The sequence below is a fragment of the Pongo pygmaeus genome, chromosome 15 (assembly GCF_028885625.2).
Source record: "Pongo pygmaeus isolate AG05252 chromosome 15, NHGRI_mPonPyg2-v2.0_pri, whole genome shotgun sequence".
In the NCBI taxonomy this organism is placed as follows: Eukaryota; Metazoa; Chordata; class Mammalia; order Primates; family Hominidae; genus Pongo; species Pongo pygmaeus.
The window spans coordinates 74451091-74478607 of record NC_072388.2 but is presented as its reverse complement, the minus strand read 5'-3'; the positions used below and the strand labels follow the sequence as shown (position 1 = coordinate 74478607).

At 45.4% G+C, this 27517-nt stretch overlaps 1 protein-coding gene across 1 annotated transcript; it reads right to left on the bottom strand.

Annotated features, from left to right (window-relative positions):
• Positions 1 to 2673: 2673 nt before the first annotated feature.
• Positions 2674 to 27290, bottom strand: BATF (basic leucine zipper ATF-like transcription factor). The gene is made up of 3 exons (XM_054449276.2): positions 26934 to 27290; positions 24496 to 24600; positions 2674 to 3204 (listed from the first exon to the last, which is right to left on the bottom strand). Exons 1-3 carry the CDS (start codon positions 26994 to 26996, stop codon positions 2995 to 2997), a joined length of 378 nt encoding a protein of 125 aa, XP_054305251.1. The 5' UTR covers positions 26997 to 27290; the 3' UTR covers positions 2674 to 2994.
• Between the last annotated feature and the right edge of the window lie 227 nt (positions 27291 to 27517).

Genomic DNA, 27517 nt, shown 5'->3' with positions numbered 1-27517 from the left:
CGGCTGACTAGAAAGGAGAAGTGGAACTGCCTGGGGTCAGTAGAAAGTAGAGAATGAAAGGGGAAGAGAAGTCCTTGCTGAGAGATGGGAACCGTGCACGTGAGCTCTGCTTTTCTAGTTGTGGCCCTGAATGTCATTCAGAAGATGCCGGCAAAAGTCATGTGCCTTCTGTGGGGGTTTCTGGGGGAAAATCACAGTGCTAGAGCATGGGTGGAGAGAAAAATCTCTGATTCGAAGAAAGCCTGCCCACAAGAGGCCAGGCCCTGGCAGAGATAGTGGCAAAGAAAGCTGGACTCAAAGTTCTATGTCTTCAGATGGTGAAAGAAGGCCGGGTGTAATGGCTCATGCCTGTAATCCCAACACCTTGGGAAGCTGAGGTGGGAGGATCGCTTGAGTCTAGGCAGTCAAGGCTGCAGTGAGCCATGATTGCACCACTGCACTCCAGCCTGGGTGACAGAGTGAGACCGTGTCTCAAAAAAAGAAAAAATAATAATTATGAAAGAAAAATGAATTATATTTTATGACTGCAACATCTGAAGTGAAGATTGGCTTCTTTGCTCTTCTCATTAATAGAGGGGTGGGAAAGAGCTAGGCAGAGCATTAGCTACCAACACCCAGGTTCCGAAGGAAATTGAGAAAGCTCCTCCTCATGACACATCTGCCCAGTCCACATGGAGGCTCTGCACTGAAAGGGGAGCCTGTTTTGCCACGTTTTGTTGGGAGACCAAAGGTTACAATGCAAGATTCTGCGCTGGGAGAAATGCCAGCACTCAGGGAAGGTCTTCTGGGCTGTCTTCCCAGGCTCTGAATTATGGGGCTCAGCCCAGTGTCCACACCCTAGGCTTCCATGGGCACCAGCTTCTCTGGTGAGAGCCCCAAAGATTGCAATGTGCCATCAGAGGCTGTTGGGTTGGACTCCTCCCAAGGGGCTGCAATTCCACCACCTGCTGGGATGCAGCTCTTCCAAATTTCTATGGCATTTAATAATCACAATAGCCCAACACTGGCATCATCTGAGAGGGGCAGGAGAGACACACACAGGCGAGGTCTAGAGTTAAAAGTTGGCCTCAGACCGGCCAGAGTGGTTGGCCAGCGGGTTCAGGGGGCACTGACACAGGGAAGCAGGACTTCTCATCCCTTCTGTCACCCCATGAGGGATGCCACCGGGGAGGCAGCAGGCAGAGGCTGTCCCTCTAAAGGACAAATGGATGAGACTGAGGGTGGCTACTGAAGGAGCTCAATCAGGTGGGTGCCTGGCACAATGATCTCTGTTGCTTTTGTCTCCAGCTGGCTCAGCAGGGGTTGTGTGTGGCCAGGCCCTGCTGCAGCCTTTGCTCGTGGGCAGTGGTGTGGGTAAGGCTGTGTCAGGCAGGCCAGCGGGCACTTAGCCTGGGGATCTCTGAAGAGCAGGGGGCTGGAGCATGCTGGTTTCAGGCTCTGCCAAACTGAAGATGACCCTGTGTTCCCTGAGCCCTCAAAGTGCTCAAATGGCAGCCTGCGGAGCCCTGCAGGGACAGGACAAGTCCTGTGCTCTGTATCACCGCCTTCTAAGAGAGGTGGAGTCTTCAGCAGGACACTTAGACCACTGGCAGAGAAGTCCCTGTGGACCCAAGCTGCATGTTGCCCCTTGAGAGCATTAGGAAGGCACCGCCTTCCATGTGAAGGGCAGCCTGGCACAGGGCCTGGTTGCAGCACACAGAGACTTGGCTGTCTGGATGGAGCCAGTTGGCTAGGTGAGTGGAGTCATGAGTGGGAGATGAGAAGGTCAACCTGACTTACCACCTCACCAGGTGAGGCCATCCTGCACTGGGTCTTCTCCCGGACTAGGGGACAACCTGCTCATGGTCTAGAAAGCAGTGAAGAATGGAAGGTGGGAGGTCACAGTGAGAGGAGCATAGGAGGGCAATCCAGAAGACACCTAGGCTGGGCATGGTGGCTCATGACTGTAATCCCAGCACTTTGGAGGCCCAAGCGGGTGAATCACTTCAGGTCAGGAGTTTGAGACCAGCCTGGCCAACATGGTGAAACCTTGTCTCTACTAAAAACAAAAAAAAAAAATAGCTGGGCATAGTGGTGCGTGCCTGTAGTCTCAGCTGCTAGGGAGGCTGAAGCAAGAGGGTCTCTGCAACCTGGGAGTCGGAGGTTGCCGTGAGCAGAGATCGTACCACTGCACTCCAGCCTGAGCAAAGATCTGAGAAATTCTGTCAAGAAGGAGGAGGAGGGGGAGAGAGGAGGAGGAGGAGGAGGGGGACAGAGGAGGAGGAGGAGGAGGAGGGGGAGAGAGGAGGAGGAGGAGGAGGAGGGGGAGAGAGGAGGAGGAGGAGGGGGAGAGAGGAGGAGGAGGAGGGGGAGAGAGGAGGAGGAGGAGGAGGGGGAGAAAGGAGGAGGAGGAGGGGGAGAAAGGAGGAGGAGGAGGGGGAGAAAGGAGGAGGAGGAGGAGGGGGAGAAAGGAGGAGGAGGAGGAGGAGGAGAAGGAGGAGAAGGAGACACCTAGAGGAAGGAATTGAAAGCTTCCCAAGTGCATCAGCAAACCATGGAAAAGAGGAGCTATTAGTGGAGTCCCTAGAGCTCTTTGAAGGTACTAGAGTCCAAAAAACAAAGAAGGTCCCAACATCGCAGAATTTAGAGTGTCAAGGGACAGGGTGAAAGAGAGAAACTGCCTTGTCAGACTGGTTTCTTTTAAAGCATTTATTTAGAAAAATAACCCTTCCCTGCCCGCCTTGCTCTGTGCCATGGGACTTGAGCATCTTTCTTAATACTCTTCTGCATTGGGCCTGCAACCCACAGTGGTGGGGTCCAGCACACGCCCCCCGAAACGCTGCGGCACTGCTGGGAGGCCTCACGCCCTTCCAGTCGTGACAGTTCCCGTGTTCACTCCTTGTCCAGGCCTCTGTCTCCGGGTCTCCAGGTGGACAGGGGCCTCTGCGGGATGGGCGCAGCTCTGCCACAGTCTGTGTGCCCCTCCCGAGGCTCTGCTCTCCCCGCATCGGAAGCTCAGGGCTGGAAGCGCGGGGAGCTGACATGAGGTTGGTGGAAGGCATGGGCGCTGTACACCACCTCGGGGGGCGAGGGCGTGCTGGCGGCCAGCACCGAGCACAGGGGCTCGTGGCTGTTCAGCACCGACGTGAAGTACTTCAGTTCCTCCGTGAGCTGCTTGATCTCCTTGCGTAGAGCCGCGTTCTGTTTCTCCAGGTCTTCGCTCTCCTGTAGGGGTGGGGATCAGCACCGGAGGTTAGTGTCGGGGAAGGTGGCAAGGTGGGTGGGGTGCGGAGGGACGCAGGAGGGGCCAGATTAGTTGTTCACTAGCACAGCCATGGAGAAGGGCACCAGAGAATTTTCCTGCACGTGTGAATGTGTGCACAAGTGTATATATGTTTGTAGGTGTGTATGGGCGCGTTTACATAAGCACATGGGTGGGTGTGCGTGTGTACACATGGATATGAGGCTGAACCACGTGAAGCTGCTGATATTTATCTGTTGTGACCTATAAGAATAGCAATTTCAGGCCAGGCGTGGTGGCTCACGCCTGTAATCCTAGCCCTTCGGGAGGCCGAGGCGGGCGGATTGCCTGAGCTGGGGAGTTTGAGACCAGCCTGGGCAACATGGTGAAACCCTGTCTCTACTAAAATACAAAAACAGAAATTAGCTGGGTGTGGCAATGCGCCTGTAATTCCAGCTACTCAGGAGGCTGAAGCAGGAGAATTGCTTGAACCAGGGAGGCAGAGGTTGCAGTGAGCCGAGATGGAGCCACTGCACTCCAGCCTGGGCAACACAGCAAGACTCCATCTCTCCCCACCAAAAAAAAGCAATTTCACATGATTCAACCTGATAGAGGGGTGTGTGTGAGTGTGTTCCTCTGCGTGTATGCATGTAGGGGTCTCTGTGAGGGTGTGTAGGTGGGAGGTGGCGGGAATATAGCAAGGGAAAGCAGCTGGCAGGCCAGAGCCTAAGGAAATGGAAAGTCGTTTGTGAGAACGTCTTACACCAGTTTCACTCTTTTCCACTGTGTTATGCCACGTGTTTTCCAAAAGCTCCCGGTGTCTGCATTTTGTCTCACAAATAAAGTCACTGGATACTTGTGTACTGCACCCAGATTCTAGAATGCTCAGGCTCTTTATAAATAGTAAATGGGGCCAGGTGCAGTGGCTCATGCCTGTAATCCTAGCATTTTGGGAGGCGGAGGTGGGTGGATCACCTGAAGTCAGGAGTTCGAGACCAGCCTGGCCCACATGGTGAAACCCTGTCTCTAAAAATACAAAAGAAAAAAAAAAAAATTAGCCGGGCGTGGTGGTGCACGCCTGTAATCCCAGCTACCCAGGAGGCTGAGGGAAGAGAATTGCTGGAACCTGGGAGGCAGAGGCTGCAGTGAGCCGAGATCATGCCACTGCACTCCAGCCTGGGTGACAAAGCAAGACTCCATCTCAAAAATAAAAATAAAAATAAAAATAAAATAAATAAATACTGAATGGTCAAAGTATGCTACAACGTTCTGTTCCACCCTGTCCGGCCTACCAGAAAGCATTCTGACAGTACTCTGGGGGTGTCCCAAGCCTGTGAGCTTGTCTTTTTTTCTGGAAACTCTTTTCCCTGTTGCTTGGGGGAACCATCAAATACATGCTAATCAGAAAAATGCCTGCTAAGAAGTGCTGATTTCTGATCACATCATTAATTAATCAACAATTGCAATCTGGTAATTAGCATTTACTGAAAAGCAATCCCATCCTCAGAAATCCCAGGAGATCGCAATTCCGGTATAATTTTAAGGTTTACGTTATTCGACTCAATTAAACAGACTTTCTCTGCTAAGCATTGGTAACCACAGAGGAAAGGCAAATGTCACTGGAGATGCAAATAAAAAAAAAAAATTTTCAGTTCAAAAGGCAACCTGACATTTGGAGACCAGGTCTTACCTTTCTAAATCTATCTGGGTTAGGTCAGTATTTCCCAAACTTGCCATATCATGAGAATTAATTTGAAGCTTGTTAAGAATAGAATTTCAGGCCCATCCTAAAATCTAGGAATATGAATCAGTGGTTTTGGGATTTGGGGAGTGAAGTCTGCAGATCTGAATTTTTTTTTTTTTTCTGAGACAGTCTCACTCTGTCATCCAGGCTGGAGTGCAGTAGTGTGATCTTGGCTCACTGCAACCTCTGCCTCCCAGGTTCAAGCAATTCTCCTGCCTCAACCTCCCGAGTTGCTGGGATTACAGGCAGGCACCACCATGCCTGGCTAGTTTTTGTATTTTTAGTAGAGACGGGGTTTCACCATGTTGGCCAGGCTGGTCTCGAACTCCTGACCTCAGGGGATCTGCCCACCTCAGCCTCCCAAAGTGCTGGGATTACAGGTGTGAGCCACCATGCCTGGCCGCAGATCTGAATTTAAAAAATAATAATAATTTTATTTTTTAAATCCTAGCCACTAGACTACTAGGGAGCAAAATTTGGATTTTTAACTAGTGCCACAGGTCATTCTAATGATCAGGCAAGTTGGAAAGCACTAGTTAAATATTATTTTAAATTTGTTTTAATTATTCAAGCACTTATTAAATGCCTATTTGTTAATGCCTGGCTCAATGCTTGGCACATAGTATGAACTCAGATGTTTGTTGACTGACAGACTTATGACATCATCTGCTGGAATGAAGAAGGTAACTCAAAAATAGGGTGGGTGGTGAGCAGATGTAAGATAACTTGACATTTAAAATTTGCCCTAAATAGGCTGGGTGCAGTGGCGCACACCTATAAGCCCAGCACTTTGGGAGGCCGAGGTGAGAGGATCGCTTGAGCCCAGCAGTTTTTTGGTTTTTTGGTTTTTTTTTTGAGACAGTCTCGCTCTGTCTCCCAGGCTGGAGTGCAGTGGTGTGATCTCAGCTCACTGCAACCTCTACCTCCTGAGAGCCCAGGAGTTTAAGACCAGCCTGTGCAACATTATTGAGACCCAGTATCTACAATAATAAAAATAAAAGAAAATTAGCTACGGAGCACCAGGGGTTGGAGGCTGCAGTGAGCCATGATCATGCCACTGCACTCCAGCCTCACTGATGGAGCGAGGTCCTCTCTCAAAAAATAAAATAAAATAATAAAATAAAATTTGCCCTAATGAATCCATCAGGGGCATGAGCTGTAGGCTAATGAGGTTAATCGGTTATACTGTCAATCATCTTAAACCCCACATCCTGGGGGGGGGGTCTTTTTTAAATGGCAGAGAAGCATATACCAACCATGGCCTTACTCATCAAGCCAGGTTCCATCATCTGTGAAGGACAGATACAAGCATGCTCAGCCTCAGCCTGGCATTTCTTGAATGGGGCTCTGAGCTAGAAAGTGTGCCAAGGTCAGTACAAAGGAAGCCCCTCTAAAACGGGGCAGAGGAGTTACCAAGAACCATGATGATGGAGTCACAGCCCTGCCTTCTGCAAGGTGTGGCTGGCTCATTCATTTTACCATTTGGGTATTTCCTGGCACATCCCAGAAGGAGGGCATCCCCTCTTTACCGAAAGGTAAGATAAAGCAACACGATGAGACTAGGGGGTGTTGGTAAGACGGGAACTGGGGGCCGGGAGTCCTGGCTCCTTCCTCTAGCCCTTTTCTTCGCCCCCTCTGAGAGTTTCCACTGGTGACAACATTTACTGTAAATTCTGTGCTCTGAAGAGCCTGGGCAAACCCCAAGGCAGAAGGGAGGGCCGCTCTGACCTTCTCCCCGCCTAGAGGCTGGCCCAGCTTTCGGGAAGTGACAGCGAGTCCTTCCTCCCTAAGCAAGCTCTGCTGAGCTCACTCTAGCTCTCTCGTCTGCCTCCCCCTCCCTGGCTTGCAGATCCCAGAGCTCTAGGCAAAGTTTGTAACCGCTGCCTGCCGCCTCTAACCAGAAAACCACCACCAGTGATAAGAAACTTGTCTTTACCTTGGGAAGCAAGAGTGCTTCCTGCTAGGGCCCCCAAGAAACCCGCCCTGCCAGCCCAGGGACCGTGCAGCCAGCCTGACACTTGTGAGAGAAAGGGTTTGACTTCCCTTGCAGGAGGAAGTGGCTGATCTGGGGCCTCGTCCCTCCATGTCCCCTCTATTGCCCAGTCCCCTGTGGCCCTCCTTGGGGCAGTTATGCCCTGGAAAGGGCTCGCCCAGCTGAAGGGGCAACTGGCAAAGGTGGCATGAGAGCAGCTGTTTATCCAGAGGCACAACAGTGACATCACCTAACAATGAGGGCTGGACACAAAGAGCACAGTGAGGCTGGGAGGAAATGCAGCTTCTCCCATATGCATGTCTTCTGCTACAGAGAGGGGTGGGGGTGAGCCTGCATTTGGGCATCCATGTACCCATCTTTCTCCTATTCAGAATTCATCCAGGTCCATCAGACTCCTCACAATAATGCTCTGTGTGGGACAGGGAAGGTCAGCTGTAATTATCCCCACTCTACAGATGAGGACAACTGAGACCCTGGTACAAACCTACGCCACATACCCTCCAAAATGACCACAGGCTGGTGACAGCTGTGCTACAGGATTCACCTCAAGACACTTGTTTTCTCAGAAGTTCAGAAACTTTGAGTGTTTGATGCAAAGACTCATTGCCCGCCAGGGAGGGGCAGAGCAGAGCTTGGCTCGGGGCCCTGTGTTCCTTCTCTCACACTGACTGCTTCCCCCGAGAGACTGGAGACTTGAGTGGGCAAAGGTCTCCCGAGAACACGAGAAAGTTGGCCAGGTGCTGTGGTTCACGCCTGTAATCCCAGCACTTTGGGAGGCTGAGGTGGGCAGATCACTTGAGGTTAGGAATTCAAGACCAGCCTGGCCAGCATGGTGAAACCCTGTCTCTACAAAAAATACAAAAATTAGCCAGGCATGGTGGCACATGCCTGTAGTCCCAGCAACTCCGAAGGCTGAGACAGGAGAATCACTTGAACCTGGGAGGCAGAAGTTGCAGTGAGCCGAGATTGCACCATTGCAGTTCAGCCTGGGCAACCGAGCAAGACTCTGTCTCAGAAAAAACAAAAGAAAACAAAACAAAAAAAACAAGTCCTTGGCTACCCTGTGGTCTCCCAGGAGAAAGCTGGGTCTCGGTTTTGGTGACCCACACACAACACAACACAACACAACACAAGGTCCCTGAGTCGCTCACATTCTTCCAATCACAGAGCTGACCGTCTGCCTCCTGGGCTGCATGGAGAGAGGGTCACCTGGCCAGATACTCTGGACAAGGGCTGACTCAAGGCCAGACCTTCCTCCAGACACAGAGCCAGGTCCTGAACTCATGACCACGGTGAGCTCCATCAGCGGTAAATGGGAATAGGAACTTGGGCCCTGGTCCTGGCTGGGTAATCCTCAGTGACTCGATTTCCCTATTCAGCTCCAGTTGCCTCACTTTAAAATGGAAAGACTGGACCAAAACAATGATTCTCAACCTCATCCACACACTGGGGTCCCCTGGGGAGCTTTAGCAATCCTGATGCCTGATTCTGATTTAATAGGTCTAAGGTGTAACCTAGCTCAATTTATACGAGAAAGGTGGATAGAAACCAAAATTTTTTTAAAAAATAGCCTAGCTTAACTTAACTAACATTTATTTGTTTATTTAATTTTTGAGACAGAGTCTTTCTCTGTTGCCCAGACTGGGAGTGCAGTGGTGCAATCTCAGCTCACCGCAACCTCTGCCTCCCTGGTTCAAGCAATTCTCTCCACCTCAGCCTTCCGGGTAGCTGGGGTTACAGGTGCCCGCCAATACACTTGGCTAACTTTTTGTATTTCTAGTAGAGATGGGGTTTCACCATGTTGGCCAGGCTGGTTTTGAACTTCTGACCTCAAGTGATCCGCCTGCCTCAGCCTCCCAAAGTTCTGGGATTTCAGGCGTGAACCATCCTTGCCAGGCCAATAACTAACATTTATTGAATACTTCTGTGTGCCAATCACTCTTTTAAGTATTTTATGGTTATCATTACATTTGATATTTTCAACAAACTTGTGTGGTAGAAAATATTATCTCCGTTTTACAGAAGAGGAAAAACTGAGGAACAGAGAAGTTAAGTCACTGGCTCAAGGTCACACAGCTTGGAAGTTGCAGCACCGGTACTTGAATTGAGGCACTCTGGCTTCAGAGTCTGTGCCCTTCATCCTCTCTTGCCTTTAAAGTCTGTTTAAACATTATACTGTTTGACAGTTCTCTCCTGTGAGATAATTCCTCAGCCCAGTTGGCTTTCCAATTTTATCTTCCCTCTTTTCCCACCTCAGGCAAATCCCTCACCTGTGGGGTCATTTGATGCCACCTACCTCTATCATGAACCCCAAGCAGCTTGGGGGTGGCTAAGGAAGAGGCTTCCTGGGGGCGTGGGAACATTCTGGGAAATCCCCTACTGGAGGGGCTTAGGAGGGGGTCACTCACAGAGCGCTTCAACGATGGGGAATCCCCAGGCAGTTCCCTCACCCGCAGGGAGCCATTAGGGACGAAGTCCAAGGACAAGGCTGGCATTTCCTAGCTGGGCCCTGGTGGGGACTCTCCAGGCACTCTGAGCAGGGCTGAGGCTTCCTCCCTACCAGCTCCAGTTTAGTGTCTTGGCCTTCTTCTTGCATTTTCTAATCACAATTTCCAGAAGGGTGAAAATAGTCCCTGTGTATTTTCTCCTCAACAGGACATGTAATCATGTATTGGCAGGGTGACCTTTTGGCTCCCACCTACACTTAAGTGGCGTTCGAAGCTTATCCGTCACACCCAGATATATGTTCAGGCTCCATCAGTTACCAGCCCCTGTACGTCACATGCAGAGGGTGGAGCCCGCCATTCCCGGAGCAGGCTTCCGACTGAAAAGTATGACTCTTCCCAAGCAGTGGGAGGATCTAGGCCCACATCTCCCACCATTCCTGGGGAAATTCACCCCAACTGCTGCCTCTCACCTTATGAAAGGAGAAGAGGAATCACCAAACCACAGATCTTTGCGCTGAATAATGCACGTGTGTGATTCTGGAGGAACCTTCACTTTCATGTCTTAGAGCTGAAGCTCTAGGGCCATAAGCACCTTTGCATTAACAGAAGATTGGCCACATCAGCCATGCCCTCAGGGATCTGTCTAGTCACAGGGTTAAAAGGCTATCGCCTGGTCCTTGGTTTTCAAGACTATGATTTCATTGCCCTCAAATGTGAAAAAACTATAGGTTGGTTCATTCAGCATCCATCCCAAACCCCTTCTCCCTTGCCTTCCTCTAGAAAGACTGGGAACAGAATTGCTAAAAAAAAAAAAAAAAATCCAGCTTACCTTACCTTGTAGCTAGGGGTAGCCATGTGACAGAATTCTGACCAAAGATACGTAAGCAGAAGTACCTGATGGGTGGGAGGGAGGTGGAGGCAGAGCTTCCCTTCCTACCAAAAAGGCACAGCCTGCTCATAAGGACAAAGGCTTCCTTCTCTGAACATAGACTGATGCCGAGAGGCTTGGCACCCATCTCACAGCCTGGAGAATGAAAGCCTCATACTGAGGATGGCTGCTTAGAGAGAAGGAGCTTGGTTCTTCCTTGCTCTAGCCTGGTCTGTCCACTTTTGAACTTCTTGTTACATGAGAAAAGTAGGCCATGATTTATTGTTTCCTCTATTTGATGGCTGGTCTCTCACTTGTCTCTGAATGCATGCAATCTTGGCTGATACTGATGCTTCGAGTTACAAAGGTTATCACTAGCAAGATTATCAATGTTCAAAACCAAACAACAAAACAAATAATAACTGCCATCAAAGTAAGGGTTTGAATAGTTTGTTTGTTTGTTTTTTGAGACCGAGTCTCGCTCTGTCGCCCAGGCTGGAGTGTACTGGCGCGATCTTGGCTCACTGCAAGCTCCGCCTCCCGGGTTCATGCCATTCTCCTGCCTCAGCCTCCCGAGTAGCTGGGACTACAGGCACCCGCCACCATGCCTGGCTAATTTTTTGTATTTTTAGTAGAGATGGGGTTTCACCATGTTAGCCGGGATGGTCTCGATCTCCTGACCTCGTGATCCACCCGCCTCGGCCTCCCAAAGTGCTGGGATTACAGGCGTGAGCCACTGCACCTGGCCGTTTGTTTTGTTTTAAGCCATCAGGCCACTGTATGTGACAGAGTATCTGTGTACTTACCCACATAATTGCCCCACACTCACGCCACACATTCTGCTCACTCCACACATTCTACTCACTCCACATATTCAGGTACAGACCTGATAGGCTGCAAATGTACTGCTTCTGATTCTCAACCCTGGCTGTGCACACTGCCAGCACCCGGAGAGCCTTAAACAGTCTGGATTCCTGGATGCCAGACCCCCAGAGGTTCCAATTTAATCGTTCGGGAGTGGTTGCAGGCATCAAGACTTTAAAAATGCTTCCTAAGAGAGCCGAATGTGCAGCAAATCATGGTCATAGTGGATTCCTTTTAATAATAACGTAAGGCCAGGTGCAGTTGCTGTAATCCTAGCACTTTGGAAGGTTTCTTTGGCAGGAGCATCATTTGAGCCCAGAAGTTTGAGACCAGCCTGGGCAACATAGTGATACCCAATCTTTACAAAAAATTTAAAAATTAGCCGGGCATGGTGGCACACACCTGTAGTCCCAGCTATTTGGGAGGCCAAGGTGGGAGGATCATTTGTGCCTGGGAGGTGGAGGCTGCAGTCAGCCATGATCGCACCACTGCACTCCAGCCTGGGGAAAGAGTGAAAGCTTATCTCAAAATAATAAAAATATAACATAAGTATATAGTGTTTGATTTTATTAAATTTGTGTCATATTTTTACATATTTTCATTTTATTAAATATGTATTTTATTTTATCATTTATAGTATAATATTAAAAAATTTAAAGAGTTGGGAGACTATTTCTAGTTAAAAAAATTTCTAAAACAAAATGTCCATTTAAGCACACTACTATTATATTCTTAAATTTGTGGAAACAATTCTAAATAGTCCAGCACAGTTCATTCATATAATGGAAAGGCAAGAGCTCAGGGATCTATTCATGTTTCGTTAATTATAACTTGAACCGTTTCCTTACCTTTACATTGTTGAGCTCTGTGAGGGCAGGAGCTATTATTGTCTTCACTGTTTTGTTCTCAGTGACAAGGACAGTGCCTGCCATAGAGTAAGTGTTTCATCAAATCACGTTGCTTGACTGCCAACTTATAATCTGGAATAATTTACCAAAATCTGAGATGTGCCTATGAAGAGGGGTCAGCTGAGTAAATCTGTGATGTCCATGAGAATTCCTAGAGAGTGATTAACACACCACTCAAACACTTCAATAGCTTCTACTTTGTAAATCTGGGATACTTCCAAATGAATCCAAGAGATTCATTTTTTCAAAAGGCCTAGGTCAAACCTCTGTTTATTCCCCAGACTGAACCAATAGGGTGGGAGTGGCAGAATTACAACCACTTTAAGAACTTCGTCATGCCATTTCCCTAGTTCAGATTTGACCCTCTCCCCCTTCGTACCCAACAAAGGAGACTTGCCCAGTTGTGAAAGGCCAAGCCCCTGAAACTACTGATATCCTTAAAGAGTTTATAAGCAACCAGAAAGAAGAACGTGTGTGTTCATGTAGGATAATATATCTGGTTGATTTCTAGGAAAAGGCCAGGCTCTCTGCATTAAACAAAGGAACAGTGTAAAACAAAAAATGACAATATTGCTTTGTTCTTACATTTGCCCTCTCAGTTAAACTGTCAAATGGCCCAGTGAGGTGCTATTGCTTCTCAACTTATGATCAGAGTTTAGGTTCAGAGAAATTCCCCCAGGCAGGGTTTGAATTAGTTGGGTCCCCACCACATGCCCCATCCAGTTCCTGCTCCTAGCAGCACAATTGCCTTTATTTTATTTTATTTTATTTTATTTTATTTTATTTTATTTTAAAGACAGCATCTTGCCCTGTTGCCTAGGCTGGAGTGCAGTGGTGCTATCACAACTCACTGCAACCTCGACCTCTTGGACTTAAGCAAACCTCCCGCCTCAGCCTCCCGAGTAGGTGGGACCATAGGTGCATGTCTGGATATTTAAAAAAAATTTTTTTTTGTAGAGATGGAGTTTTGCTGTGTTGCTCAGACTGGTCTTGAACTCCTGGCCTCAAATGATCCAACCAACTCGGCCTCCCAAAGTGCTGGGATTACAGGTGTGAGCCACTGTGCTCAGCCCCACAATTGCCATTATTACTGAGTTCCCCCTCACTGGTCTTGAACTTGGTCTCCACCTTACTAGGCACTTTTCTGACCTTTGCCTGGCCTCGCAGCTTGGCCTCAAGGCTCTCTAGGCTGAGATCACCCTCTCCCCAGATCTTTCCAGTCTCCTCTTTGATTCACCTTTGATCTCAAATGCCAGGGCCTCAGGAAGGCCTCCCCTGATCGCTGCCCCAATCCAGTCCCTTAGACACTTTCCACATTGTATGATTTCATCTTCTTTGAAGCACTTTACATGTCATGTGATTAGTGTGTTTATTTGTTTGTTTTCCAGCCTGACTTCCAACTGACTGTAAGGTTCGTGAAATCAGAGACTCAGTCTGTCCTGTCCCTGCAATATTCTCAGTGCCTAGAACGAAGTGTACCTGGCTGATAAATATTTGTTGAGTAGATGAATCACTTCCACTGATCTCAGCTCTAGTACTGATAATATGGCCTTTGCTTTTATAATTTTCTCTGTCACCCTACTCTCTTAATGATAAGACATATTCTTATGCCAGCTGAGTACACTATTTTAGTTACAGAGTCCTCAGTTGCAGGAAATCACATTTTGGTCATAGGAATACAGTCCCCTCTGCTTGACTCTGAACTTTATCACTTCTTCTGAGTTTTCATAAGAGCTCCATGTCATCTTTCTTGGTTTCCCTGTCTAGGGTGACCAGACATTTACTGGGACACCTGTTGTCCTGGTGTAATATTTACAAGTTCCATCTTCCACTCTCAAAGTATTCCTGTTTGGCATATAAATTATAAGGTCTCCTACCAAAACCTGATCCCCAAATTCGGGCTCAGTAATATCCTCTCTGTCTTTGTACTTGATGTCCTCCAGAGTTCCTTCAGCTCTCTATTTGGCCATTTTCTTCTGTTTCTTTAAAAATAAAAAAATACAGTATAACTACATTAAAGATATTTTTTAAAAGTTAAAAACACCCATGATCCTAGTCCCTTAATACAGCTGTTTTCATTTACACATATTGCGATCTCATCCTTTTTGCTGACACAGGGTCTCACTCTATCACCCAGTCCAGAGTGCAGTGATGTAATCAGGACTCACCGCAGCCTCAACCTCCTGGGCTCAAGCGATCTTCCCACCTCAGCCTCCAGAGTAGCTGGGTGCAAGCTACCATGCCTGGCTAATTATTTTTATTTTTATTTTTATTTTGTGTAGAGACAGGATCTCACTACGTTGCCCAGCTTGGTCTCAAGTCATCCTCCTGCCTTGGCCTCCCTATGTGTTGAGATAACAGGCGTGAACCATCCCACTTGGCTGTCTCATCCTTTTGAACAAACATGCATACTTATTTTTACAAAATTTCAATCATAGTACACATACAATTTGTATTTTGCTTTCTGTCATAACTTTGTCACATCTACATAGTCAACATAATTTTTAATGACTACATCATCAAATTGATGATCCACAATTTACTTAAAGTGGTCTTCTAATGCTGGACATCTTGGTTGCTATCAAATTGTCACTATTAAAAATAATGCTGAGATGAACATCTTGATGCACACTGGGTTTTGTCTCTGTTCGATGATTTCCTTGGAGAAATTCCTAGGAATGAGATGAATGAGGCAAAGGAGGCATTCAATCTTCCCAGTCCTGAGAGGTATTACTGAAAAAGGGTCATGTCAAATATATAATGTCACCACTAGCGAATGCTTCTATCCATTTCACTACAACCTCACTGGCATTTAGGTGTTATAATTTTAAATAATTTACTTGTTGCCAATTAGCTTTATGAAGGCTTCTTAATTTCATGTTAATGTTACAGGTTGTCAAGTATCAAGGAGAAAGAACAATTTTCCATGTGTCTGTCTCCTTAGTGTAGCGTTCTCAACTAGGACTGATTTTGCCTTTCCAGGGACATTTAGCAAGTTCTGGAAATATTTTTGGTTGTCAAACTAAGCAGGGTGAGGGGCTGTTCTACTGGCATCTTGTGGGTAAATTTTACATTTTACAAGGCACAGGACAATCCCCAACAACAAAGAATTATCGGACTCGAAGTGTCAATTCCACTGGGGTTGAGAAACCCTGCCTTAGTCTGTATCGTTTTCATAATCAGAATAGGAAATTAGGGTATTTTCATTTTGGTAGGAAAAATATTATGTAAGCTTTCTGTTCACTGCATCTGCCCACTTGTCTATTGGAGTCCTGATGTTTTGCTTTATAAGAGTTTCTTTCTGTGGCATAAATATTAAACCTTCATTTCTTTAATTTGATGCAAATATTTTCCCCAATATGTCACTGCCCTTTCTAATTTTGGATTACAACTTTAAAATCTCTTTAAACAAAGAAACATTTACACTTCAGCCCCTGTCAAGCTTGGACTCACTCTCTTTCTGGTCTCTTGTTGTATAGCCGTATGTTCTGGAGCTGATGAGTGTCTAGGCAGTTCAGGTGTTCTGGTTAATGGCCTGCTTCTTGGCCCACCTTTGAAATAGGCCTTATGTAAACACCTGCCTAGTAAAGCTCTTTTCAGCAAAGTGGCATGAAACAAAAACAGACTGGTGGGAAGGCAAGAGGTTTGGGTTCTTGGGCGTCATCAGTTTCCTCATTGGAAACATGGCAAGTCACCCTAGAAGAACTCTGAGTTCCCACTTAATTCTGAAATTTTATCAACAAGGTAGTATGACTATTATGATTGTTATTCCCTCCACAAGCCATCATGTGAACCCATAGTGGAACCGTCTACAGATATCCCACAATCTGAAGGGGTCTTTGTTTTGTGGAGCCAACACACCCCCCCCAGGAAGCAGGGGACTAGACTAAGTTCAACAGAGGAGACTAAGAAAACCTCTGAGAAGCTTGCGCAGGGACACTCTGGGGAGACTCTCCCATTCTGCTCAAGAGAAGGAAGTCTGGGTGCTGCTGAGAATAGCTCCATCAAGACGTCTGCTGAACAGGCAGCTGTCAGTTTGTGAGCTAGGACCATCATCCTATGTAGACAGTCATTCTTTTTTTTTTTTTTTTTTTTTGAGACAGAGTCTCGCTCTGTTGCCCAGGCTGGAGTGCAATGGTGTGATCTCAGCTCACTGCAAGCTCCGCCTCCCAGGTTCATGCTATTCTCCTGCCTCAGCCTCCCGAGTAGCTGGGACTACAGGCGCCCGCCATCATGCCTGGCTAATTTTTTGCGGTTTTAGTAGAGACGGGGTTTCACCGTGTTGGCCAGGATGGTCTCTATCTCCTGACCTCATGATCCGCCCGCCTCGGCCTCCCAAACAGTCGTTCTTTCCAGCATCAAGACCAGCATGGAGCTGGACTCCCAATTTCCAGTATGCCTCCCAAACGTAGCCACACCGACCCGTCATCTATAAGACGAGCAGTTGGGGTGGGGGATTGCCTTGACGTGTTTTCTCTCCCCAAATGAAAATAGCCTAATTTTTAAGATTCTGCTTTTTAAAATGGCACACATTCATTATAATAAAAAAGAGAGAAAAGTACCAAGAATAAGATGAACTACCCAAACTCAACCACTCATAACTGCTATTAGCATTTTGGAGAATATCCTTCCAGATACCTCTTTATGCATGCAACCGTGCCCCAAACCCACAAACTTTATGTGAAAGGGTTATACTCTGCATGCTGTTTGTAATTTGCCTTTTTCACCTAATGCTATATCACTGACATCTTTCTATGTTTATAAATACAGATCTACATAATCATTTTTAGTACCAGCATAAATTTTTTTATTGTATGAATGTATCATAATATGCTTCATCTTCTGTTGTAAGCCACCTGTCAAGTTTTATAGCATTGATAAAGTATTTACTATTCACAGATAATGATGAACTAAGCATCTTTGTAAATTATTTTTTCTTCAAACTCTGTTGTGTCAAAGGTAATTCCTGTGAAAGATGTTAACATTTATTGCTACACAGACTTCTCAAAAAAGATTTCAATTGATATATCGTATCATTTGATATACCAATTGTATCTATCTATATATAGATATATATATAGATACAATATCTATATATATTGATATCATGATATATATGACATATATTATATCAATTGTACAATTGATATACTGTATGGAAAGTAAACATGTCTTTACTTTCTTGACCAGGCCTGATGATGGGGGATAGTGTAGATTTTGGAGAATGTAGCTTAAAAAACAAAAAAATTAATTCATGAAGAGATTCAAGGAAAATATAGGTTAGGGAAGATGAATACATCTTCATCAGAGTTTGAAGAAAGAGGCAGTAAAACTTAATGGTTAGGAAAATGGGTTCTGAAGTCAGACAGACCTAGTCACAAGCTGTGTCATCTCCATCAAGTTACTTAATGCAAGGAATTATAAAATACAGCTTTTATGCAGATTAAATGAGATGCTGCAGGGAGAGCACTTGAGGCACAGTGGTTAATACATAGTCATTTGTTCAATTAACATGGTTTTTTCTTAAAAGAAATTCATAGCAATGGAGACAGAAGGGTTGCATCTCTTTCCATAAATGGTTCACTGATTCTACATTGAACTTTCTAAGGGTGGAACTAGCCTGAACATTCCTGACCTGTGACTTATCTGTGCCAACAAACATTATGGCATGGTCTCCCAGAGAGAGCAAAAGAATTCCAGCAGTGAAATAGGACCGTAAGCATCCTTCTCTGCCTCCTCAGAAGGCCAAGAACAATAGTGCTACCCAAACATCTTTTCCTCCATTACTCGATTTTTCTCCAATTGTAAATACCGTATTTCTCACAGTGTTAGCTCAAAGCTTCCTTTAATGCATAATTTATACTCATGACTTTTCTGTCATATATGACAAAGCACATCCCTGGAACCTGTAAACCTCTCTTTTTTCTTAAACTGGTGTGAGACTCCTTCAGGAGGCAGCCCCAGGCAAGCACCTGGCCCACTTCCATCTAAGACAGTACCTAAATCTCAAGCTTTCAAACTTGGCTGTTACTCTCACTTGCTTTCAGCTCCATCCACCAGGCCAGATATGACTTGTCAACAGCTCGGCTCAGGGCTAACACTGCTATTTGCCACTGCTCCCGGCAACTCCACTGATTTTAGCCTTTTCATGAATAAAGTTTCTTAATTGACCTCAGCTCTCTTTTCCACTGATCCTGGTCTTTGACTTGAAATCCTTCCAGCTGTATGGCACCAGATAGCCACGACCAACCAGCCAAGATGGCTACACAAAGGAAACGGATTTGCCATCTTTTATCATATAGTACTGTGGACCTTAGAGTCACTCAAATCCCAGCCTACAGTTGGTTCTCCCAAGGGCTGAGATATTTATGTATGATGTTCAAAAGATAACGTCAAGATTGAACACTCTTCCATGTCATGATGGAAGATTATTCAATGCTTGATGTCAAAATTAGAAAAGAAATCCTCCTAATGCATGTGTGGTAATGATCAATGTTGAGAATTTGGTATCTATATTATAAAGATAAAAGCATGTGATAAAAAATCCCAAACTGTATAAAAGATAAAGAATGCAAAGTATCTCCCTCTTGCTTTAGATCTTTAGTCCTACTTTTCAGAAATAAATATCATTAACAATTTTTTATAATCTATTTGAAAATATTTGCATTTATACTTCTGCATATATGTACCTTTTTCTTTTTATTAAAAACACAGAAGGGGCTGGGTGCTGTGGCTCAGCCTGTAATCCCAGCACTTTGGGAGGCCAAGGCGGGCAGGGCAGATCACTTGAGCTCAGGAGTTCGAGACCAGCCTGGGCAACATAGTGAGACCCTGTCTCTAAAAATAAAAAATAAATAAATAAATAAAACATTAAATTAAAAAACTAATGGTAGCAAACTATGGACTATATTTATACCTTTTTAACTTAAAAGTACAGAAATGATCATCCTTCCAGATTAGCACATTCAGATGTAACTCATTATTTTAACATCTCTACAATATTCCACAGAATGGACAATAATTTATTGAATCCCTTATTGATGGATTTTTTTTTAGCTTATGTTCAGTCTTTCCTATAAGAAACGATGCAGCAATGATTATCTTTACATGTACAGAATTGAATGATGTATGGATTTGTTTGTGAATACACTCCTGGATGTCAAATTGCTGAGTCGCAGGGTATGTGCACCTATAATTTGGATGGACGTGGGCAAATTGCCCTCTACTGGGGTTATGCAGGCTCTACTACTAGCTGTGTGTGATGGTGCCTGCTTCTCCATTACCTTGGCAACATTGTGTACCAACAACATGTTTCATCTTTGCCAGCCTCACTGCTGCTTTAATTGGCATTTTCCTAACTAAATAAGATCTACCATCTTTTCACACATTTATTTGCCACTTATTTGTCTTTTCTGTAAATTGCCTGTTCATAGTCATTGTTCATTTTTCTTTACTACTTTTTTTTTTTTGACAGAGTCTTGCTCTTTCTCCCAGTCTGGAGTGCAAGTGGCGCGATCTTGGCTCACTACAAGCTTCGCCTCTGGGGTTCACACCATTCTCCTGCTTCAGCCCCTCAAGTAGCTGGGACTACAGGCGCCTGCCACCACGCCCAGCTAACTTTTTGTATTTTTAGTAGAGATGGGGTTTCACCGTGTTAGCCAGGATGGTCTCGGTCTCCTGACTTTGTGATCCGCCCGCCTTGGCCTCCCAAAGTGCTGGGATTAAGGCGTGAGCCACTGTGCCCAGCCCATTGTTCATTTTTCTTTTGGGTTGTTAATCATTTCCTATTCATAAGAGCTCTCTCATATAGTAAGTAAGCATACCTTTTTTGGTCATATGTGTTACAGATATTTTTCCTCAGTTTGTCATTTGCCTTTGATTTTGCATACAGTATTTTGATCTATATATAAACTTTTACTTTTTATGAATAAAAGTAATGTATATCAGTCTTTTCCTTTATGGCTTCAGGGTTTTATGTTTTATTTAGAAAATAATTCTTCATTCCAAGATAAATTTTTAATGGTTATTTGTCTTTTCAAGTTTCTTTAGCTTCCTTTTTAAAAAAAATTTAACATTTACCATGCTAGCCAGGCTGGTCTCGAACTCCTGACTTCAAGTGATCCGCCCACCTCGGCCTCCCAAAGTGCTGGCATTACAGGCGTGAACCACCGTGCCCAGCCCATTTTGTATTTATACTTGTGTCTTAGGAGTTGAAATATGTATTTGGGTCTTAAAATCTGAATTTGTTTTTGGATCTGTTTCTGTATTCTATCCTGTTCGATGTTCTGTCTTTTCCACATTGTTTTGATTTCTGTATTTGTGTTTCACTTTAGTATGTTGGTCAGTTAATCTTTTTTCATTATACTTCTTCTTTAGAATTTTCCTGGCAATTGTCATATGATTTTTTTTCGCTGGAAACTTAGAATAGCTAATCTAGTTCTTGCCCAAATCCCAGAAAACCCTATTGGGTTTTTTATTGGGATCTCATTAAATTTATCAATTAACTTAAGGTAAATTGCTAACTTTACATAAGGTATATCTTTCCAATTATCTGAATCTTTTAAAAATCATTTAGGATACTCTTCATAATTTTTGTTAAATTATTCCTTCCTTCCATTTATTGTTGTCTTTGGTATTATAAACAGGATCTTTCCTTCCATTAATTTCCTAATAGGTTATGTTTTGCATATAGGAATGTTATTACATTTTGTTTTAATTTTAGAAGCTGACTGCATTCTCTTATTATTTCAAATAATTTTTCTGCTGATTATCTTAGATCCACTTATTAGCTATTGATATCTTTTAGAAACTAACTGGTCAAGTTATGCCTTTCTCTTTTTTAATCAACATCTGTACTATATACAAGGAACCCTACAGTTGTTTGCAGGAGAAAAGGAACTAAGTGTGCAGGGTGCTTGTGTGAGATGCTCAACAAAAGGAGAATTAAAACAGAATTAGATTGTTTGGTGATGTCACAATTACGAAAGGAATCACCTGATCCATTTTATGTCAGAGATAGTCAAGGCCAGGGATTTAGAACACAATCATAAAAAGAGGCTCTCTCCCTACTCTGTCAATTTTTAAAGCAATCAGTGTACAATGTCTTGGTGCCAGCCATTTATAGGATAGATGCTGAAAATGTCGAATAGTAAGCATCCCACACTCTCACTAGAGGAACAAGATAATTGTTTCAGTATTTTAAGATTGATAATAGTGACAGCAGTTGAAACTAAGAAAATATCCCAGTATATATGAGGCTAGAACCCTAATAGGAACGTGGTCCTTTTTTGATATGGTACTCTCAGTAGCTCCCAAACCCTCATCTGTAAAGCACTGGTAGGCGAGTCCTGTGGCCATGTCTGAGGGCCAGAGAACAACCCCAGCATGTGGAGCCAAGCATGGAAAGGAGTCAAGGGCAAACCACGCACTGAGCCCTGACACTGGTGGTAAACCAGAAGACTTTTCACCTGAATCTCAGACATAATTAAGAGGATAATGGATGGAGAAGATGGGTGATTGTCATCTCGGAGGAAAGGAAGATGTCAAACCACAGCTAATTTGATGTGGGGCAGATTGAACACGTTGCTGCCAAAAGCTTCTACCTGAAGCCAAGAAACATAAGTTGCATTGGCAGCAGTCTGCAGGCTTGCTGCATCAACTCTGCTGTGACCCACTCATTGGGCAAAAAGTAAAGACGATGCTGTGGTGCTCAAAAGAAAGCAGTGGAGGAGGAATCTGTGTTCAGATGTGGGGAAGATTGGAACATTCTAGAGACTGAGGCTGGGGTGTGGCTATGGATATGTTGACTACATGACTTGGGGCTCTGTGGACCCTCAAGCTCTAGAGATTATCCTAATGTCACATGACTTGTATAATTAGATGAGTTGGCTCTTTGGGCTCTGACATTTGTCTTGGAGAGGGAGAGAGCTGAGTCAGTGTTGAAAGCCTTGCTGCAGCAAAGAGACATCTGTGTCACCCTCATTAATATGTCCCCAAGGGGTTGGATGCAGACCAGTGAGTTGAATTTACAGGGAGACAGGGGTGCAGCTTAACATAGGGAAGACTCTTCTGTTCATAAATTAGGAGCGAGGAAGATCTCCAGCCCTAGAAGTGACCAGGCATACAATGGAACCACTGGCTGGAGGTGTTGCAGAGAAGTCTGAAGCATCAAACTTATGTCTAAACTTTCTAGCCTTTAAGAAACCTTTCAACCCTGAGCTTCTGTGATTAAATATACATAAAATGTATATATGTTTATATATATATATATATAATGTGTGTATAATTTGTGATTATCTTGCTTCTTATAATAATTATTATTACTCTTATTATACTTAAATTTTTGAGTATTTATGAATGACAGGCATTGTATTGGGCTCTTTAAATGTACGATCTGTATAGGGTAGTTGTTGTCATTTTCCATTTTCTAGATAAGGAAACCAAGCCCAAGGGAGGCCAAGAACGTCTCTGTCACACAGATAGTAGGCAGCAGGGCCGGGATTCAATCCCTGTTCTGACTGCTGAGCTGCCAAACTATGCTTACATTCCACTTAAGAAAACAGGTACACACTTATAAAGCTTACAGCAGTTTGCCAGTCTGAGGACATTGTCTACTTGTACACACGGAAGATTTTATCCTTTTAAATTTTTGTTGGTCTGTTTGCTTGCTCTAGAGGATGCTGAATCAGAATCAGACTCTGATAGAGAAAGAGGTAAGGATCATAGATGTTCAAGCTTAAGGTGGTAAACCAGAATGTGGGGACACAATGAAATCATGGAGAACATACAAGCAGCAGCACCACCAACAACTTGACATTCAGACTGTTGAGCACAGTTAGTACAGATTTCTGTTCACTCATTCTTTCCAAAAAGTTAACAAATAGTTGTGAATTTAATGTTAGTGTGCAATGGAGGGTATGCTGAATACATTTCAAATAAAACCCAAGCACCCAATCAGAGCTGTTGGTGCAGTCTGCTCTGTTTCCTTGTAAAGCTAAAAGATGCATTATTTCCCCTAAAACTACATCTTACTTACTTATTCTTGATACGGTTAACACAGCCATTCTAACTGGCTGATTATCATGCTAATCTTCCAAATAAATACAAGCTTATTGATTTTTGGTGCCAATTGCACTTTTTCCATGGAAAGGAATTGCTAGGCTATTAGAGGTAAGGGAATGTTTCTGGAGGAAGGGCAGGAAGGTAGAGTTGCTAGGGAAGGGGATGAGGGGATGGAGAGAAAGGAACTAGTGAAGAGTTGGTTGAACAAGAACTGTACTGGGGGCAGAGTGAAGAGAGGTAAGGTGGTAAGGTATGAGCAATGAGGAGGAAGCAGTACTTTATGAGGGGCACAGCCAGAACCTAGAAACACCATCTAGGGCCTTGGCCACTGGCGGAACTGCAGTTCAGCACTGCTCAAGGCCCCTAGACCACTCAAGCCAGATGTCAAAGCTTTCTCTAGAAAACTTTGGGACTAGAGGCAACTCAACTAGGTTGGTGATCATCCCAGATAAGTGCACTTGAAATTGCATCTTTCATAGACCCTTTGGGATACCATTAAAGACAAATTTCAAAATAAGACTTTAATAATGCTCTGAAAAGAGAAATCTGATGCAGCGCTCTGTGAACCTCCTTATGTCAAATACAGGGGCATTTGGGTCTCTGCCAAGGGATGCGACTATGTATGGTCCTTGCACTGCGAGATAATGGGCTGTCCCCAAAGCACTTGACACCTTCTAAATTCTTTCCCAGTACAGCTCTGCCTTCTCCTTTCAATGCCTCATGAAGGATGGAGCACTCTCTGGCTGCCCCATCCCTGAGCAAGTGGTCCTGCCTTCAGCTCAGCCTCTAGGCTTCCCACACTCAACTCACCTACCCCTTGAGCCCTCCTGGGGTAGAAAGGCCCATTTCTCTGTTCAGCCTCCTGGCCCATTGCCTGCTACAGAGACTTCTATTTTTTTTTTTTTTTTTTTTTTTTTTTGAGAAGAAATTTTGCTCTTGTCACCCAGGTTTGAATGCAATGGCGCGATCTCGGCTCACTGCAACCTCTGCCTGTTCAAGTGATTCTCCTGCCTCAGCCTCCCGAGTAGCTGGGACTACAGGCATGCACCACCACGCCTGGCTAATTTTTTGTATTTTTAGTAGAGACAAGGTTTCACCATGTAGGCCAGGGTGGTCTTGAACTCCTGACCTCAGATGATCCACCTGCCTTGGCCTCCCAAAATGCTAGGATTACAGGTGTGAGCCACCACGCCCGGACTACAGAGCCTTCTTAAAGCACTCCCACGAGAGCTTCCCTTCCCTACCTCACCCCACAGCCCTCACCCTCCACTAACCCACCCCACATACAGATCCCCACGCAAGCAGAATCAAAGCTATGGTCCAAGGGTTCCCAGATGGTGGAGGGCAAAGCCTAAAGTTCACGAGGATGAAGACTGATCTGAACACTTACCAGGTGCAGGGTGTCGGCCTTCTGTGTCTGCCTCTGTCGGCTCTTCTGGGCGGCAATACGATTTTTTTCCCTCCTCTGAACTCTTCTCACATCATCAGATGAGTCCTGGGAAGCAGAGACGGGGAGGATTACACGGGTCTGCTTTTCCCTTCTGAGCAAATCCAGCCATCCTTCCATGCCTTCGTCTCTGCATGAACCCTCCATCCCTCTATTTACCAAAAGCATGTACCCGAAGAAGAGCTCTTCTCCATGCCTGGTTACACATTCCCAGGTCTCTGACTTTTTTGACCAAAAGCTACAGGAAAAAGGCAAGAGAACTTGAGGCCTCAATAGACCTGTATTTGGCCAAAAAAAAAAAAAAAAAAAAAAATGGTTAAGGCGATGAAGCGTGTTTTATCACCTCTCCTCTGTAGGGGCTGCTCCACCCTCGCCCTCTCACTTTTTGGCCTTTAGGCTCTTCTTGCTGTTCTTTTAGCTGTTTTCTTTTTTTCAGACTTTGTTGAGTGCCTACTATATGCCAACCTCTGTGCAAGTGTTCTTTCAGAGGTGCTCTTGTTTAATTCTCCAATGCTATGAAGTTGATATCATCATTTCCATTTTATATGTGAGGAAACTGAAGCTCTAAGAGTGTGCCCAAGGACTCCTGATCATCTGAGAGTGCTATATCTTCTGGTGCTGAGCCCAATGGCTTTCCAAGACCCTCCCCGCGCTAGCTACTCTGCACCCCATGTGGTCTTCTGCTGCATTCCTGAGCTGAGGGTGCATCCCAGATCTGCCTCCTCTTTCCCTCCATTGTGCTCAGCCACTGTGACATTCTCCATGGCCCCAGCACAATGCCTGGCACATCAATGCCAAAAAGAACGTTAACGGTGGAGGTGACCTGGCTGTGGTGGGTAGTAGACAGGTGCTTGGTAGGATAAGGGGATCTTTGGGTGTTCTCTAATTACACCCAGAGACAGGTATGTCCTGTGCCTGGGCAGAGAGGTTAGCTCCAGTTCTCCCCCAGATGCTGCAGCGTAGGTGTAGGAGTCTTGGCAACTCATGCCCTGTTCCCTTCCACATCCCCCACAGGCTAGAGGGGCAAAGATCCAAGGGCAAAGCTCTGGGATCACCAAGTACTGGGCTCACCAACATGTCCAATACTTTCAGGCCATTGTGGTAGGAGGTCATTGGCATAGATAGGAAGGAAGTACTCTTCCTCTAAGGGGGATGGGGCACCAGGTTACCATGGAAGCCATGAGTAATTTCCTTCCTAAGAAGAGTACAAACTTCCAGGCAGTCAGAGCCACTCTGATACCATGTTGAGCAGCGGACTGGATTCTGTGCCTTCTAGAGGTCTCCACCCAGACTCATCCCAGCCTGCTGCTCCGTTACTAGAGGCTTAGGATATATGCCCTGTTCAATATTTATATACTTTTATTTTGGCTGCAGCATTTTGAAAACACTTGTGGAAATCTGTGCTAAGGAAAGAATGCAGATTTTAAACTATGAAGGTTGAGAAAATTTTAACCCATGGATACATGTCGGATGAGAAAGAAGAGGGCTTCCTACAGCAAGGGATGTCAAGAGTGTGGTGCAGAACAAAACCCTAGAAGCTGTGAGATGGGCAGGGCACTCCTTTTTTGGTAATCCTCAAGCTAAAACCTTTGGACTTGGAAGTCACAATCTAGACTCCAAATGCTCCCACAATCCCTATCTCAGTCTCTCTGGTTTCCCCAGAGCTAAGATGAGCTACCAGCATATGTCTTCCAACAAATTTCTAGAGCCACCTCCTCATTCATTTCCTTGCTCCTATCCAGAAGCCACAGGCAAAGAGATATTGGCTGGACCTCTAGCATCCCCCCTTGCTGGCTGTGCTAGCAACAGAGGCAGTGCCCTACTAGAGAGATCCTTCTATGCTAGCCTGGGTTTCTCCTCCTCCTCCTCCTCCTTCTTCCTCTTCTTCTTCTTCTTCTTTTTTTTTTTTTTTTTTTTTTAACGTTTTCCTGACCCCTTTTCTCTCTTTCCCTATTGGCTGTCTCCTGGGAAACTACATATCTAGGATTTGAGCTGTGCATGCCAGCAGCCCACTTGAAAACTCCTCTCACTTTTCTACAGCCTTGGAGAACAGTAGACTATTTTTTCTGCGTTCTTTGATGTTCATCCTCCTCTTTGCTTCCTAGAAAGCTTTTTAGGGTGGCAACCCCAGTGAGGCAGAGGTGATAGGCAGCCTTGGAAAATGGAGAGAAAAGGGGGCTTTGACAGAAAGGGTGGAAGGATGAGGATCTCTGCCAATATGCACAGCTTAGTAGCAATTCCATGTCCTAAGTCTAACAGAGTGCCCGTGCCACGAGCCACTTCCTCCATCCTCAGCTCCCTGGGCAGGACAAGGAAGCCTGGCTCTCTTTCCATCCCCCAGGAGAATCAGAAGGTAGGAGAGAGGAAAAGGAGGACTCTACCTGTTTGCCAGGGGGAGGAGAGCGGCTGAAGCTGGAGTCACTGCTGTCGGAGCTGTGAGGCATGGCTGAAATCTTCCGGGCTCTCACACTCAGCCCCAGGCACCTCTGGGCTCTCTTGTCACCAGCTGGGCTCCCTTCCTGACTTCTCCTGGGCCACCAGCCCACCACCCCCTACAGGTGCCTCCTCTGCCTGCCCTGTAGCCACCTCTGACCCCTGCGTCCTCCTCACTCTGGGGTGCAGAGGGACTGCTCCCCAAAGGGACATGTCGCTCGCTTTGGGGCTTGCACGCTCTCTCTCTCTCTCTCTTGTGGTTTCTGGTAACTCACGCTGGAAGTCACATGGGCGGAAACTTCAACAAGTTAGAAGTTAGAGAGAAAAATACATATCTGGGAAAAGACCTACAGAATTATGTGAAAGAAAAAAAAAAATACAGATACCTTCCGACAGTTTGAAAGACACAGCAGCCCTCTTCAATTGATGAAGATAAAAGAGAAAAACAGCCCAGGCAGGGAAAAACCCCAGCCAGAATTAGCAAGTCCGTCTTCTGTCAACATGGGCAGAGAGGAGAGGACAACCAGGAAAA

Excerpts from the sequence above, each read along its gene's own strand:
- BATF (XM_054449276.2), bottom strand. The coding sequence starts at position 26,996 with ATGCCTCACAGCTCCGACAGCAGTGACTCCAGCTTCAGCCGCTCTCCT. Across the intron at positions 24,601-26,933 it reads CTCCTCCCCCTGGCAAACAG|GACTCATCTGATGATGTGAG; the intron begins GTAGAGTCCTCC and ends TCTGCTTCCCAG. Across the intron at positions 3,205-24,495 it reads AGGCCGACACCCTGCACCTG|GAGAGCGAAGACCTGGAGAA; the intron begins GTAAGTGTTCAG and ends CCACCCCTACAG.